This window comes from Gymnoscopelus microlampas (assembly GCF_963454915.1).
Source record: "Gymnoscopelus microlampas genome assembly, chromosome: 13".
Lineage (NCBI taxonomy): Eukaryota > Metazoa > Chordata > Actinopteri > Myctophiformes > Myctophidae > Gymnoscopelus > Gymnoscopelus microlampas.
In genome coordinates, this window is record NC_139950.1 from 23,233,599 (window position 1) to 23,251,774 (window position 18,176).

General features: G+C 40.1%; 1 protein-coding gene across 1 annotated transcript; it reads right to left on the reverse strand.

The window, feature by feature from the left end:
* Positions 1-530: 530 nt before the first annotated feature.
* On the reverse strand, positions 531-13,334 carry nphp1 (nephronophthisis 1). The gene is made up of 20 exons (XM_084076909.1): positions 13,209-13,334; positions 12,551-12,609; positions 12,381-12,441; positions 11,804-11,937; positions 10,822-10,996; positions 9,436-9,537; positions 8,965-9,113; positions 8,619-8,658; positions 8,144-8,231; positions 7,849-7,943; positions 7,475-7,603; positions 7,002-7,076; positions 6,581-6,691; positions 6,393-6,475; positions 5,284-5,360; positions 3,824-3,917; positions 3,255-3,367; positions 2,942-3,015; positions 2,136-2,180; positions 531-1,557 (listed from the first exon to the last, which is right to left on the reverse strand). Exons 1-20 carry the CDS (start codon positions 13,275-13,277, stop codon positions 1,279-1,281), a joined length of 2,052 nt encoding a protein of 683 aa, XP_083933035.1. The 5' UTR covers positions 13,278-13,334; the 3' UTR covers positions 531-1,278.
* Positions 13,335-18,176: the final 4,842 nt, after the last annotated feature.

Here is an 18,176-nt window from a genome sequence, read left to right on the forward strand (position 1 = left end):
AATTCTGTTTATTTCCACCTCAAAATCTGATCATGACACATCATCCAATTGCACTGACCTCTCACAGTTCTCACTGCTTTTATACCTGTATATATATATATATATAGACCATGTCAGAGTAATTATTAACCCTGAACACTACTCTATTCATTGAAAGACCTTTGTCAAGCATTGATGTTGAACTATTGGGTGGGGAGGGGACAGAAATGAAAGAGGGAGGGAAAGAGACGCAATGGAAAAAGGAGGGGGAGGAGAGAAAAACAGGGAGGAGAGGAGTCAGTATAAATTTTAAAGACAGGAATGTAAGGTGAGAGAATGAGATGGTGAGGAGAGTGAGAACTAGAGGGGAGGGGGTACGCAAGTGGAAGAAGAGATGACAAAAAGAGAGAGGGATATTAAGATGCAAGTGAAAACATAACAGAGAGAAAAATAGTCTGAAGAACAGCCCCATCCTTTTATATTTGAACAAATCAACCACAGTTAACCATTAAATGTTTATTTTGAAATAGTTGCAAAAATAAATAACAGTATCAAATCCAGCTGATCATGTCACTATAAAGTCCACATGTCAATGATTAAGCAATCTGTCGTGGTCCCAATAAATCTATGTAAAATAAATTTCAAAATGCAATCAAAAAGATTTTCATTGTATCCTCTAATGTCCGTATTTTGTCAGGAAAGGCTATGACTACTATTAACAATTCTTTACCGAGTTGTGCTTTCATACCAGAAACCATTTCCCTACACATTGATTATGTGTAGCATTTTTAACAAGGTTTACACCCAGTGTATCTTATTTTAAATGAAACATACCCACGTGTCTTTACCTTCAGCTGCGTTTACCAAAATCGCTGCTATGAAAAGTGCCTCTTGGCACAGCAAAGATAAAACATGTTGCCTTGAAGTTCAACAAACATAAAAAAAAAAAAAATCACAGAAATCTTTTCATACAGTCAAAGGTCAGTACATAGAAACCTCAAATGTCGCTAGAGCCAAAATAGCAGCTACACAGTAACATTCTCAGTGTTAATTCCATCCATTTGCTAACTCAGACAGTGCACAAATGTAACCAAACGTACATTTGTACACTCAGAGAAAAATTAACAGAGGATTTTACTCTGTACAGTACATTCACCTGGAGTACGTTCACCTGGCTTTATGGACCTCCGGAGAGTTGAGAACCACTAAACTCAAACATCTAGAACGTCAGCTAAAAAGTAATAAATATATACATAACAAAGTGCCACCAATTTTAAACAACGTTCATTCCCCCGATTGTTACCGTGCCACCCGCAAAAGGTCATAAGTCAGCTCTGCAATGTCAAAAGCATGGTGACAATGCTCGGGGTCAATGAAGACCTGCAGGCTTCCCGATTGGCCAGTGGTGTGCTGGGCGTCTTTGAGTGCACTCACGGTGGCGTAGGTGACTCGTGCGCGCTGCTCCTCGCAAGGCTGGTCCGCCCACCGTTGGCATGGCAACGAGGGGGTGTGCAGGAGGTAGTAAACGGATGAGAGGTAGACTTTAGTGAACTCCTGCTTTAGATGGGCCAGGTCTCTCTGTGAAAAGAGTAACATGAACAGTAACAGAACATTATTAATCAAACGTACTACATAATGTATGCAGAGAGGAATGCAAATAATGCACGGAAACCCGCAGGTACTGTCTGCTTGCATGTAAGTGTAAATACACACAAAAAAAAACGGTTAAGTAAGTGTTTGGGGACAATGCATTAATTTGGACTCATTCCATATCCCTTGACCCTAACCATAACTGAGCTAACAATAACCATCACATTATGAAACTGCAGGAAAATAAGCACCAGTTAGAAATAACTTACTGTAAAGACACACTGTATGCACAAATTATTTGGCAAATACAAACATACACACATTGGCAGGTGTGCACAAACACAAGTAAAACAAACTAAATAATGTGATTAGAATGGAATTTGAACATCCTAATTGCCGTAAACAATATTATGTCATATCTGTGGCTAACAGAGTTACTTTCTTTACTGTGTACTTTAAGCGCCATCTATAGGTTAATGTGAATATTACACATGCACACGTATACAAAAGTGCACATAGCCCGTAAACTAGCAGGCGCACACACACACACACACACACAATCTCACCCTCTGAGCTCTGCTCATGTTGCTCTCGGCATCCAACCAGGCACTCTGAAGAGAAGACAGCCAATAAAACAGTCAGTCAGAAAGTCACTTAAACATCAGTTTCTGTCAAGCATCCATACCAGTGAGGTAGCCAGTCATTCATTCAGTTGCAACAATGTACCACAACATCTGAATACATTTATAATAGAGTGGCCCAGGTCAACATCATTATGTTTGTGGTAACCTACAGGTAGCCACTAGATGCCGTTTGGTTCACTGGACAAAATAAATAAAAAACCTTAATTTAATTTCTCCATTGGCAAAAACTGTCGCCTTAAATAAGCCACAGTCAAATTAGTTAAATGCTATAGTATCTTTTGATAGAACCATAATATGAATACGTTTTATTAACATCTAACCATATCACAGTTAACAGGATGGTAGTTTGCTCTGCTGGTGATGAAATCATAGGCACGCAAAAAACACTGTGGTCCCTTTTTCATATTTATTTTTGAAAGCAAGCAACTTTTATTTTAACAACATTGGTCCTGTGAGTTAACTCACATCAACAGTTCTACCATAAGAAAATTAGGAAAAAGATCACGTAACCAAGTGTGAGACACAGATCATATCTGGGGAGATTTTGATTTATTTTGTTCTACAAAAAGTGGCATGTCTATAGCTACAATACAGTGTTATAAAGTGTTACTTTATCCATTTGTAACTCAGAATGTACAAATGTATCCATTGGGTCCATTTACATTTATGTATAGGTAGTCAGGAGGGGGGGGCGTGGCCATATAGCGACCATAAACAGTTCAACTGACCCTGAGAGCATCCAGAAGATCTGTTTGGTCCAGCAGCACAGGGAAGGTAGCCAGGATAGGACTACACATTAGATCTATACAGAGAGACGGTGGGAGAGATAGTGTTTGAGAGTGTGTGAGTGAGTGGGTGGGTGAGAGAGAGAGAGAGAGAAAACAAACCATCATCTCTGCAAGCTTGTGTGTGCATTTGTGCCTTAGTCCCTCTATGTACAGTATATGCATGTGCAGTTTCTGTGCAGTGTCTGTGTGTGTGTGTGTGTGTGTGTGTGTGTGTGTGTGTGTGTGTGTGTGTGTGTGTGTGTGTGTGTGTTACCAGCGTCTTGCATGGTTGGTCTGTCCATCAGCAGAGTGTCAGCTAGAATTTGTCTGTGCAGAGCCAGCAGGTGGACAGAACTCAAACAGAACAACAGCGTGTCTGGTAGGACACTGGCAGAGAATATGCAGCATTAAAATACATCTTCAGGTCGGGATACCAATTTAATCCAATCAGGAGAGAGAGGGTACAAGATAACCAAGTCAAACTGGAAGTGATGACAGAAGACAACATTGGTACACTATAACATTGCTGATAAATGGGTTCGCTCTCCTGATTGGATGGCATTTGGGTCATTTAGATATGCATAACTGAATAAACACTCTTTATGGCAATGACTACTATATCAGAATATAATGCTTTAACTTTTTAACAAATACTGGCCTAAATTAGGTCAGTAACAGTAATCAATAACATTTACAATTACAAATACAACTGAATACCTAAACAAATGGTACATGATTATGGTAACTTAACTGGTTATTCATGATTTAGCTATTAGAATTCTTTACATAATCACAGTATCACCTAAATATTTTATATTATCTTTGTGTTCTTGGTCCATTCACCTGAGCTGAGTTCTGGTGCGGCTGTTGGCTGACTTCAACTTCAAAATGACTTTTGGTTGTCTCCTGGACTGTAGCATCTGATGGAACACAGTGCCTTCAGAAGAGAGGATAGACAGCATGTTGTATCAAGGTTCAAGGTGGTCTTTATTGTTACGTCTTGTGTACAGATATATAAGTGTACAATAAATGTTTTGCTCGGCTCCTCAAATATATGATATGATGAGGTATGTACCATCCTGATATAGGTCATTGTTATACTGTATGCTGTACTGTATGTATGACATAGTGTCTTATTGTTTCACCCTCACCTTTTAACTCTCTGTATTTAACTTGAAATGATAGTTACTTTGCCCTACAAGCCCATTCAAAGACACATGTACGATTTTAAAAGGGGAAATGCATCTTAAAAATAAATCCCGAACCTTGGGGTTCGGTTTTATTGGTTTAGGTCCACCTAAACCAACATCTCTTATTTTGCAACAACTTGGTTCACAGTACATATGATACCATTATATAATTTTGATGTTAGATTTCAGTAATGGCCTTTGTAAGTCCTGGAGAGTTTAATTATAGGGGAACCAGGGTTTACAATCTGTGAGAGAAAACAGCCCAGGTGCTCATCCAGGCTCTTGTCATCTCCGCCTGGACTACTGCAACTCCCTCCTTGCTGGTGCTCCGGCATCAGCCATCAGACCTCTGGAGCTTGTTCAGAAAGCTGCGGCTCGTCCGGTGTTCAACCGCCCCAAGTTCTCTCACACAACTATCCTTCTCCGTTCTCTGCACTGGCTCCCCGTAGCAGCTCGCATTCAGTTTAAAACCCTGGTGCTAGCCTATAGAGCAGTGAAAGGAACAGCTCCTTCTTACCTCCGGGTTTTGGTCAATGCCCACACCCCTGCCCGACCACTCCGGTCTGCCACCTCGGGGCGACTGACTCCCTCGCCACTCAACGGTCCTTCTGGTCGATCGACACGGTCACGACTTTTTTTCTGTTCTGGCCCCACAGTGGTGGAATGAACTTCCCACTGATGTCAGGACAGCAGAGTCACTGCCCATCTTTCGCCGCAGGCTGAAAACCCACCTCTTCAGGAAACACTATCCTTCCTCTTTGCCTGGCCTACTTGTTGTTAACTAGTTGTACGAACTCTTGTTTTATTTTTGTATTGTTTTATTGGATCTTGTTTAGTCGATACACTTATTTGTTTTAGCTCGTGCTCATTTGATTTTGCCATTTTTGTCTCATCTGTTTAAGAAAGTAGGTAGCTGATATATTACACTTTTACCTTAGCGCTAGGTATACTCTTGGTTGCTTGTTTTTGCAGGAAATGTACTTAAAACTTCTGGTGATTAGTAGTTTTCGTTCCCTACCTATGTTGAATACACTTATTGTAAGTCGCTTTGGATAAAAGCGTCTGCTAAATGACTGTAATGTAATGTAATGTATACAATGCATATAGTCTTACTTTCTCTTGATGCAGTGTATTCCATTGCGACATCTCTCTCATAGGGAGTTCCCCCATTTACTGGTAGCTCATAAGTCCTGTGCGCGCACACACACACGCACACGCACACACACACACACACACACACACACACGATATGAAACACATATCTATATATACAATTTGAATCCTGCGCCATGTCGGTTGTCCGTATGCGACGCCAGTGTGACGGTGTGACGTAATCTGACATCACGATGACAACGCCAGTGTGACGTAATCTCACGACAGCATGACATCACATGACATCACATCCTACCTATAAATTCTAGGATGCCGTCAGATCGCACCAGTTCGACGGCTTCCATAGTGGGTTTTGGTCATTGAGAGGTGATGCACGTCACCTCTTTCTGAAGTGGGTACTTTCAAAGCCTGCCGTGGATTTAGGAGAGCACAAAACTCTCTCTCACACTGTGAGGTGCCTGTAAGGTGGCACTGCAAAGTGAACGACGCGTCACGCTAGACGTTCGGGCCGCGTAGCGGCCCGAACTTCTAGTACACTACAAGGAGGAAGAATAATATATACACATACTCTTTCTCAACGTTGATTAATCCCATTACGATGTCAGAGTACGAATGCTCTTTTTCAGCAATGGTCTTCCTCACAATCTTACAGTTACACACATTCATACCTGGGAGCTGCTACAACCACAGTCTGCTATGCTGTTGGCCACTGAGCAGCTCGACTAGGGGGAGCTGGCAGTTAAATGCCTTGCTGAAGGGCAAATCAACGGTGGGTAGTGAGGGAGGGGTTTGCCCAATCACTTCCACGCCCATTCCCGTAGGTCCGAGGGGTCGAACTGGGAACCTTTCTGTCACAAGCATGCTCCTCTAACCGTTAAGCTACTGCTGCCCCAAATGAGTGATTAGTAAAAATAGAAATATGACCACACATACTGTATAGGCTATTGTATATAAGTCTGTGTAGTGCATGCTTACGTGTGCAAACATTTAAAAATAGGCTAAATGTGTGAGAATGTGTTTGTACATACATATGTGCATGCACCAGTGAGTGCATGTGTTTGTATGAACCCTTTTTTTTCCTTTTGCTGTATGTATGTGTGTATGTATACCTAGCAGCAATTGGGGCTCCTGTGTCATCAGTCAGTTTGAGGAAGGCCCAACCACAGCTCAGGTCCCCCCTCTCTCCTGTAGACTGGAAAGAACATACACACACACACACACTTATAAAGTAGCAGCCTAAAAATATCAGAGTAGTTGTGGGTTGTGTTCAGCTGTACATGACGAGACATCTTCTTACGTTTCGTATGAAGGTAACTCCCAGTTCAAAGAGAATACCTAGGTCAGGTGATTCAGAGCTGCAGCGTAGAAAACATTCTCCATCCAGCATGATAGGCAGGAGACCTGCCATCTTTAGTAAACACACATATACAGTCATAATTAAAAGGAAAGTCATGTTCCAAGTTGCTGGTTTTATATTCTTGGCATTTAACAATGAGTATATCAGCAATGAAACCAATGTTGACAAAATATAATTAACCATACCACTGCAAACATTTAAATCTATAGATCTACAAGCTCACGATACGTCACCATTGTTTGGGTTAAACTGGCAATAATCATCTTTTTTGCTCCTCTTCTTTTTGGCGGCCCTGGCCAGCACTTTGAAAACCTGTGAAATAAGCGCTTGTTTGCATGCTCCAACAGTACGCACTACATACCCTTGGTGAGAATGTCCAGGTCTTGGGGTTCTTGTCATTATAGGTTGCCCTCACGGTGTGAATGTTACTCAATACCTGTCAGACACAGTACAGAGTCATCTTTGGTAGTATCAGATACCATCACCTGGTGCAGTTTTTATGGTTTTTCTGTATGAATTATTGTATAAAGAAATAAATATTTCAAATGATGTACAGTCAGTCTACAGTATTCTAAAGGAGTATGACTTTCATTTCAAAGACTTAGGCTAATTATAGCATTGCCAAAAGCTACATTAAATAAGCCAGATGAAAAACCTTTGATTCCAATTCAAAGTTAAACTGCCCTACATACTTTTCTCCCACATAACCAGAAGTTGAATGAATGAATAATAAGCCATTGAACATGGAAAGACTTGCCAAGACAAGATTCTTATCTTCTACATGGTAAATCTCTTGACTGTCGAGCCAGAGGGCCAGACAAGATGAACCATTACCTGAGTTCCGTCGAAGGCACAGAGGCGGATGTGTCTGCTAAGGACTTGAATTCCGACTCCAGGGGTAGGAATCATCCTGCAGCCCCACAAGGTGAAGCAAATACTGGTCTTCACTGACCGAGGACGAACCTGGAGAGGAAAGGAAAGGACACGAGACGACTATGATGCACTAGTGAATAATATATATTCATATGACTACTCAAGCACAACATACTCATATAAATATACTCTACTTTGTCATATGATGAGCAAAGAAAATAGCCAATCTTAAAGTTCAAAACGCGTCGTATCACGACACATTGTGAGCTTGGAGATTTGCTATTTTTGAAAAGGTTTTTGACTATAATGACGTGCTAAAAAGAGAGCGCTCTTACCCTGCCAGTGTCTGTGTCCAGGAAGAGGTCTTTAAAGGAAAGCTGTGATTGGCTGAGCTCAGGCTGAATGTAATGGCTTCCTCTGTAGGTTATCCCTAGACAATGAAATAAGAGTTCATCTTCTGCTACACTCAATAGTCAGTACTGTATTAGTAATAGTAGTCTTCAAACCTCCATATAGAACATAACTTTTTCTACATGCCTTTTTAAGGATTGTAATAATCTGTGGGTGCAGTGAAAACAGGTATCATGTATGGGTACATATGTCTGTAGGTGTGCACAAGCATGTGCTGACCTTCATCCACCAGTAGCTTATTGAGGGTTGATGGTCTGAATCCTGACGGGATGGCCCCCATGGCAGAGAGGACATCAGTCGCATCGATCTGTCAAAAAGACACACAAAACCCACTAAAGGACAACCAATTGTAGTGGATAAATGTAGTCCTGGTTTCCCGAAGGTGGCATGCCCATTTCCGGTTAAATTTCCCATAGCTTCATTTGACCAGTGAGACAGCCATTTAAAAACAGCGCAAACATATACTGTTTGCAACATTTGCAGACCATTCATGCCTTCTTTTCTGGGCTCAGCAAAAAGGCTATCTCCCGCCTGCAACAATTCGGTAGCTAGATTATAAACTAACTTGAAGATTAACAATTATTTGTTCCATTGTTGTTTATCTTATAATTTGTTTTGAAAAGCGCTTTTCAAGCAATTCAAGCTAATGTTATTAATATTATTACATGCCGTTTTGTTGAGCGAGGTAGCTTACCTCAATGAGGGCCTTTCTGACAGTGGACCAGCTTGAAGACCTGAGGAAGCGAAAGATTGATTAATTGACATAAACACACTAGACAGAAGTATCAATTTGGCATCAGCAATTTTTGTCTTAATTTTACCCTGGGAAAACAAATATTGACCATCCTTTTTGGCAATAAAATCCAAGTTAGGACGACTAAAAGAAAAACGTGTTGACCTCCGATTCGAAGGGAACGTACTATGTATGTACGAATGTACTAATCTAGACCAGGTGCTCCTACTCTCCCTGAAAAGATGTCCAGCAAAACCTAATTAGCCATTGAGCTTAGAAACATCAAGAGTTGAAAGCATAACGTCACCTCTTTCTATCTTTGGCCTCAGTCAGCTCATCCCCATCCTCCTCTTCCTCACCATCAATATTAGAGTCCTTCTCATTAGAGTCTTTATCATCATCGTTGTCATCATCAGTGCTGTCATCGTCATCTTCATCATCCACTCCATCACCACTCTGAAATGTGTCGTTAGTTGGTACCTCATTCACAATTGTCAAGACAGTTGACAATTGTCAACGGCATAAGACAGTGTGTGTGACTGGCCAGAAATAGCAGATCTACAAGCTCACAAGGCATCACATGCAACGGCTATTTTCACGAGAGACACTGTCATACAACAAAGTATAAATCAGAGGTTCAATGTTGTTCGATTAATCAGGTATATGAGAAAGAGGAGGCTTATTCATTCAGACAGTAACAGGTGTTACTAAAATGTGACAAGTGACAACGCAACTGCAGGCTATGGAGTGATGATGGTTAGCAAGGTGTGTATTGTACCTTCAGGTAGGTTTTGGGGACCACTCCCCTGTTGCCTTTAGTGTCCAGTGCCAGCCACCATCCGTCTGCTGTTTTGTTAATGATCCTCAATACCTCACCCCTCTGAAAAAGCAGCATAATTACAGTCAAATGTATCACAAAATGTTACCATTTGGGGTGTTTAAGATCCTTAGGAAGATCTGGAGGACAAAATACATCTCAACCAATAACAAAATACAAATCCAATGTAAAACAGGTGATGCTGTATGGATCAGAGTCCTGCCTCAGGAGAGAAAGTAAACAATGTGGACCTGGAAAAGAACAAAGCAGGATCCCTTTGTCTTACAAATTCAAAAGAGAGAATTGGACACACAGAAAACCTGCCACAAACATCAGCCTAAAATGGAACCTCCAAGTAAAAAGTAAAAGAGGTCACCCTAAGAACACCTGGAGAATTGTCCACAAAGAAATAGGAATGGGCTCAACTGGGGAGGGGTGGGCAAATGCCAACAAGTGAGTGAAGTGGTGGACATTTTGTCAATGGCCTTGAGGAGCAAGGGGCTTAAAGGGATAGTTCACCCCCAAAATGACTTTTTTTCTATCGATTAGTCACCCCATGGAGACTATTTTGATGACCGGCAGCGGTTCCGGTAGGAGACACAAAGAGTCTCCTTTGTTTCTCCTACCGGAACCGCTGCCTAGCGGTCCGCTGGTCATCAAATTATTGGCTTAGAATGCGACAAAAACAAAAAAATATCCATTAATTCAAGTCTCTATGGGGTGACTAATCGATAGGAAAAAAAAGTATTTTTTTGGGTGAACTATCCCTTTAAGCAAGTAAGTAATGTTACAAATTATACACCCATAAAACACAAATCACAGAATCTTTGTAATCATGTGACAATGACTCGTGCTTTCCAGAATCTTTAGTCTCTTAATACTTCTCCACTTGCCATATAACACTGACCAGTACCTGTATGTCAAGCACTGCTTGTGTCACACCCATTTCTTTTGTTTTCAATCTGTTGCTTTAACAACGTATTATTTCTATTGTGATTTGGGTGTCCACATAGAACTTGAACGCCAGGCATACGTTGTTGAGCGGAGTCCCTCAGCACTCAATACTAGTGACCTTTCTGTTTTCATTCTACATTAAATATCTTCTGAAAATACATCGCTGAAAATAGCTGATTGACAAGGTCACAACACGTTGCGTTGCGACTTGCGACACGTTGTGAGCTTGTCAATCTGCTATTTTCTGTAAAGGTTTTCCCAGCATACAGATTTAAGTGTATGTTGGAATATTGGCAATATTACCTTTCTTCCCAAGAATACATACATAGTACTTGAAAGTAGTCAACCTAGCATGCCAGCCTGATGTCTGTTCTGGAATAGGATGTGCTTCACCTTAACAGAGAGGTCTCCGTCCTGATCTCCTTTGAAGTCACTGATGACCGCATAGACGTGAGGGTCTGACTGTGAAAAGGATTTGGCAATGCGCTTGTCAACTTCTTCATCACTATCATCTTCATCATCGTCGTCCTCCTCGTCATCATCCTCGCTTTCTTCCTTCTGATCTTCACTGTGGATAAAATATGACCACGAGGGGGAAATATTGTACTGATAAAGTTATTCATTTTATACACTAAGATGTAACCATATATAAAGTTTGGTCACCCAAGTCTCATGGTATAGAAGTAGGGCTGCACAATTTCCAAATGTATTGAAAAGCATAGTTTTACGTTTCACTATTACGCAATTGTGAAACTTGGCAATTAATTAAAACATCTTATTTGGACAGCTACTGCTTCATCATTAAGGGCTGTTTATGCCAAGCACTATAACTATAATAACTAATGACTACATGAATATCGTTCACCATTGTATTTGTTATACTTGTGGTGTTAACACTGCCATCCACTAGACTTACATTTTTTTTAAACTATTATCTTTATAGTTATCGTGCTTTGGTGTGAACGGCCCTTTACACAAGGTTTCATATAACTAGAACAATATAAAAGCCATCTGTCCATCAATCAGGCTCACTGAGGCGCAATAAAACCACAGAGGTCATTACATACCATTTGACATACACACACAATGAGCGACCAAGGCATGAATATTAAGACAAATAATCAGGATTATAATTTTAGCCATAATTGCATATATGCTCCGGACAAGACCTTGGATGGACAGACAGGACGGAGTACAAAGGAGCCCAGAGGAGCGATCAATCTAATGCTTAATTTAGGCTCCATCGTACAAGAGTGAAGCAAAAGTAGCAGATCCACAAGCTCACAACGCATCACAACACATTGTGAGAAAATGCTATTTTCGCCATGTGACACCATCATACGGTAAAGTATAAAGCAGGCTTAATCTAACTGACCCTGCTACAGAGCTTGGCCCTGGGGGCGATAGCTCCAGAGAGAGGGTGTTCAGCCTCCCCATGATTGTCTGTAGTCGTCTTTCCTCTTCCCGTTTCCTCTGATCGTAGTTCCCTACAGGAGCAGGCTCATCAGTCTGGACACAGCAATAGAGGGAGAGGTGAAGGTTTTCAGTAAGATAGCCAGCAGTGGTGGACAAAGTAACTCAACCCCAGGACTTGAGTAGATACTCCTGGTCAAATATTACTCAACTATAAGTGAACGTTTGTACTTGAGTTAAAGCACTGGAGTACTTGCTTTTAAAAATACTTAACTATTCAAAAGCACATGCTTTAAAAAATACTTAAGCATTCATAAATATAAATTACAAATTATTTATAATATCAATTCATTGCTGTATTGAAATTTTTACATTTTCCAATGCTATTCATTTTACAATGGAAGCTCACAATGCTTGAAATACACAACAAAACGTTATTCGACTCGTATAAAACGAATACATAGTTTGTGAATATCTGAATTTGGATCTGTAGTATTGCCAAATGCAAAACAGAAACGGGGTACAATGGAGCCACTAACTTTGGTCAGCCTCTTGAGTGTTCCCACTGCCTTTTCAGCTGAGCCCTGCACCTCTTGGCATCTGTTTGAATTGAAATCAAGTTTTGAGAACACGACCTCGTGAAAATAGTATGTTAAAGTCTACCTGCCGTGCAGGGTCAGATTAAATGTATCAGATTAAATGTTTTTACCTTTTGTATGCCTCTTCTGGGTTCAATGTCTGATTCTGATCCTTCACAAGGCTGTCCACCTTTGAGGGGAAAACAGATGACAGGCTCTAAACTGAGACCTCCTGCCTATATAATATCTTGCCAGACAATTGACAATAAATTTACAGTTTCAATAAAGAAACATGTTTAAACCCCCCCACAAGGCTGCAGTGGGGTAACCCCACTGCAGCCTTGTGGTCTTACAATGTTGTCAGAATTACATGCAACACAAACCCCACTATAAACACACTTTAGTTCCCAGCCGGCTTGAAGGTGATTGTTATTGGAAACAGCGGTGTGTGGCTAGACCGACTATGCAGAAAGAGCACCGTTGAAACTTGAAAACGGTTTTATTTCAATAATTTTCATCAACGCCTGTATAACGTTACTGGCTGGAGTTGCTCTAATCTTACCAGTGTTCAACGCAAATCAGTTAACGTAGCGTAAACGTGCCACCATCACCGACCCTAGTTACAAGAGTTAGTTGCCTAGTTACTAGTAAAGCTCTGCAGGTCCAGAGATAGAGCGCGTTATCCGTGAGTTCTTGCTGACGCTCTGAAAACAGATCTGAGGCAGTTTTACCCAAGTGTTCCCATTCAGTAGTAAATTCTTTACGTATCAGTATAAGCACATAACAAACCCTTCTTTTTATGTCGTCGATCTCTCTCTGGACAAGCTGCAAAGGACCTTTTCTTCTAGTTGGTGCCATAAGTGAAGATGACCAAAGCTGGGCTACAAGCTACATGTCATGTCAGACTGCTCTGCCGCAGCGTTGCCAGGTTTGGAGAGAGAAACAAGCATCCAGGTCTAAGAAAACAAGCCCATAAGGCAAGCAACAAGCCCTGTGCCCTTTAAACAAGCTCACAGAGCTTGTAGATCTTCTATTTAAAACAAATAATGAATATTTTTGAAACATTTTAACAACACAAATCTTGTATGGGGGTCCCAGGCAGGCAGGAATAACATGTTTTCAGATGGGCGGTCCGCAGACAAATGCATATTAATTTTGGGGGTCTTTGGCTTGAAAATGTTTGAGAACCACTGGTTTAAACATTAGGAAACAAGACCAAATAACTTTAAGCAACTACACTTTAGAAACAAGCCGCTTATAATAAGCGGACATGGCAACGCTGCTCTCCTGCGAAGACGGCAAGTGCGCACACTCGCTTCCGGTCAAAATAAAATACACACTACCACATTAAAAGTAGTATAAACGGTGTTTAAAAAAAAAAAAAAAATGTTCAGGTGGGTTGCCAATTTCAGCCAATCAGGAGAGTAAAAAAAAACATTTTGCCTTCTCACTTTTGTACAATTACACTTTATTGGCCACTGAACTCCTGTATGAGTTCACCCTCCTGACCTAATTGGATAATATTGGTATCCTGACCTGAAAAAAATGCATTTTCTATTTACTAACTAAAGGGCTGGAGAGATGAGGAGACCTAGCTGTAGAATACAACTCTCGTAGACGTATTTATGATTCTGCCGTTTTCAATCTACGAGAGCTGTAGGATTCACCCAAACATGTACAAATTGTACATGTTATTTAAAATTATTTATTTTATTTGATGAATTATAATATTTTAATTTATGAATTCCATAATTTATGAATTTCCACGGTATATTCCCAAACCATAACACCTGCTAGACATCAAATGCTAGACATCAAAGACTTAACCTTTGACCTAGACATGACAACAACTTGATGACATCAAAGGCGGATGCACTTGAGCTTCCCCTTCCCTTCCGCTTCCACTTCCTGACCTGTCAAATTACCTTGACCTTGACCTAACCTGTCACTTTGAGTAAAGCTGTTTTATCTCTCTGTCAACTCCGTCAGATATGCCATCTTATGGAGTTGACATCTAAAAAAAACAACTGTGGGAGGTTAGCCCATTACATGGTTTAATAGTCAACACTTTGTCTTTTCCCGGCATAATTGAATATATAAAAATAATAAAGGTTGTCCCGATTAACAAGAATGGGTGATTGACATGGATATAAATATACAATGCACATCTTTGCTAAAAGCAATTGCACTTGTCAAGAAAGCTTAACACACGTTCCATGTTATCCAAGTAGGAAGGGCAATAGCACCACCCTAGATAACATATTTCCAATTATTGTTTGGCAGCCTACAGTAAGTGACAACTGAAATACATTAAAGACAATCAATAACATGTTCAGTTTACCTCAGAACAAATGCCATGACTTTAGCCATAGCAGTGGCTAGCTGGAGTAAAAAAAGAAAGAAATATATCCAGCTCCAAACAACCCAGAATTGGAAATGTCTAATGATGAAGGCAAACAGCCTGGAGATCTATTGATGAACTTAGCCTCCAATCACCTTCATCTTTATGTAATCGATTAATTGGGAACAACCATGAATCAGAAAGGGGGTATGGTTAAGTACTGGACAGGTGCTCCATTGCATTTGTTCTGTGGAATGTTGATGGAAAATGAAATATTGTGCAACATTATCTACATTAAGTTTATTGTACTATGGACATTAAGGATACAATAACTAGCCTTTCATACAGTTTATAATGAAGTATATTGAATTTCTAAATATTCAGGTATTCTCTCATGTCCAACAGTAACAATATTTTACTAAGACAAAACAAAATATCAGATTCTGCTAGTCATCATTCATATGCTGAATACCAAAAGTTTCCCCCCCTATTTCCCTTTCCTATCCATTCTCATGGTAGGCTACAGGCATATACAACATTGTTAACTCTTAATTAGTTTGACAAAATTGACAGTAGTGTCATTTTTGTCAGTAGTGGCAGTTGTTTTATTGATCCTGTAATGTGTGTTTAATCATAGAGCCCCATAAACATTCAAATTTTTATACATTAACATTAAACTTAATTTTCTCAAAATGTAGAGCCATCGTGAGGTCTTTAGCCATACAGATGCTTTAGGGGCCAGTGTTGACCTCCACTCCAATAATATTCTTCTTCTCGCTAAAGAAGATGCAAAGGAAAAACTGTCTTTTATACTTCTCCCAATTAATAGCCTGATCTGATCTGTTCTCCAAACAAGGCCATCTCTGCACATGGCATCAGCTCCATGTTTCAGGCTTCAGCAAGGTGTTTGGACATGACCAAAACATGTGTGTCATATTTGCTGGTGATAGGTATCTGTGACACTAGTCTAGTACATTTTGGGAAGTTAGGAGTTAGTGAAATAAATGCTATGCACAACTTTTAATTGTATTAGGTTGAGCCTGGAGCAAGATGTAATATGGCTACTGTCATTCACTCTCATTAGACCAGTGTTTCCCAAACAGTGGGTCGCAGACCCATTTTTATGCGTTGTCTTTTTTAGGCTGTTTTGGACAGGCTGTTTTGGACAGGGACATTCTGCATAATGAGTACTTTCCACTTTTGGTACTTTAAGTACATTTTGATACCCATACTTGTACTTCTCAATAGGCTACATTTTTAATGCCGGAGTCGACTTTTACTTGTAACACAGTATTTTTTCATTGCAGTATTGATACTTTTACTTTAAGTGAAATAAAAGAGTACTTAACACCCACTTCTCCTACCAGGGATAATAATAATGATATGTTTTAAAACGTGAACGTTTATTTTGAAGGAAAAGTTGCCACGCCGGAAGTTGTATTCCCTCGAGGCGTCCAGAGTCTCGGACGCTTTAGCTGGTTGCTAGGCAACGAATCTTCTTCGATGCGAGAAGTAGGTAGCTAGATGTAGATCGATCTATGTCAAAATGAATCTTCAATCTTGTGGTAGTAGAGAATTGATGCAGGAAGAGCGGGCACCTAAACATTGTGGCCTCCTAATTGTTAAATTGGCTATTTCCCCCCCAAAATGTATAGAAAATAAAGAATTTAGAATTGTAGAAACATTAGGCCAAATGTCAAATGTTGCTACCAAACCCAGCACCGTTTGTTTTTTAAATAAAAATGCTATCCTGTTGATTTTGCTATTTTTATTAAAAAGAAACCCGGACTGGATCCGCGGCTCTGAATCTTCAAATAGTAAAATCAGCAGGAAGTAAAAAAAGACAGTACTGGATTTTTGGCGATGTTCTACATTGACTGAATCAGCTTTGTTTGTTCGTTTATGTGCTAAAAGCATGACTTTGAGAGCCGTTTTACCGTACAATGTAAGTCAATGAGGAGCATATTTTGAGTGATCAATTTCTATTCAATGGAGCAATTATTTTAGATTTCTTGTTCACCTTTGGAGTTACATCATGGCAAGGTAACTACACAACCCAAACCTCTACCAAAGTGGTCTTGTCCTTTAATAACCAAAATCCAAAAGGCTGGAGTGCTCCCAGCGAGCTTCATGGTGAGAGAGAGGACAAGAGTGAAGTCTAGCCACCTGTTTTATAGAGGACAATCCAGGTGGGCCGGATCTCCACTGATGACACACTCCGCCCTCCAATCACTCCGCCCTCCAATCATTCTGAAACACATGACACATGGTTAGTAACCATGACAACCACACCAGTTATCTTTGGTTCATAAACAGTGATATTATATTATATTATATTATATTATATTATATTATATTATATTATATTATATTATATTATATTATATTATATTATATTATATTATATTATATTATATTATATTATATTATATTATATTATTTTATATTATATTATATTATAATATATTATATTATATTATATGACCTCATACAAATTTAAATGTATTATTAATTAACGGGAGCAGTTAGGGGTTGGGTGTCTTGCTCAGGGACACCTTTAAATTACAATAACCCTGTGTGTCTGCTTTAATTAGCTGATAACGCTAATACTAATTCATTAGTAAAACCTTAGCTGGGAAGAGTTCTTTCAGTCATAACCCCCCACCTTTAACTATCAGCAAACAGGGGAGGGACGCAGTCCCCCCGATGGTCCTCCGTGTACGTTGATGGTATGGGACTTGAACCTGCAAACTGTCTGTATCAAAGGCAACTGGTCAAGCGCACCACATCACTGCACCAACGCACCTTTGGACCTCAGCAAGTGTCTTCTAGTGATTTTGACTTGCTTTTTTGTATTTTGGCCTTGAAAATTTCAAAGTGCTACAACATTGACAAATGGGATGACTGGAATTTGAACATGGAACCTCTGTGCTGACAGTCTGATCACTATCCCATTACACCATCTCTCACTATCTCTCATGCAGATTGTGGTCACACCCTATTTCAGTAATATAATTAAATTGATTATATCTTATTGTATTTATTTCATTTTATTTGAATGCAGGGTCATTAAAATGAGTCCACATACAAACACATGTGTTGAATTAACTGTGGAAAAACATGAAGAACAAGGCACTGGATTAAGTAAGCTTGGCTGTTAGCCTGGTCCCTACCAGGAAAACAGGGGGGGGACGCAGTCCCCCCGATGGTCCTCCATGTAGATTGATGGCATGAGACTTGAACCTGCGAACTGTCTATAGCAGAGGCAACCGATCAAGCACACCACACCACTGCACCAACGCACCTTTGGGCCCTCTGCAGGTGTCTTCTAGTGCTTTTGAGTTGTGAGTAGTGTCGCTGAGCCTGTGCTCTCACCAAAGCCATCTGAGCAGCCATCAGCTGGGTGAAGCTGTAAG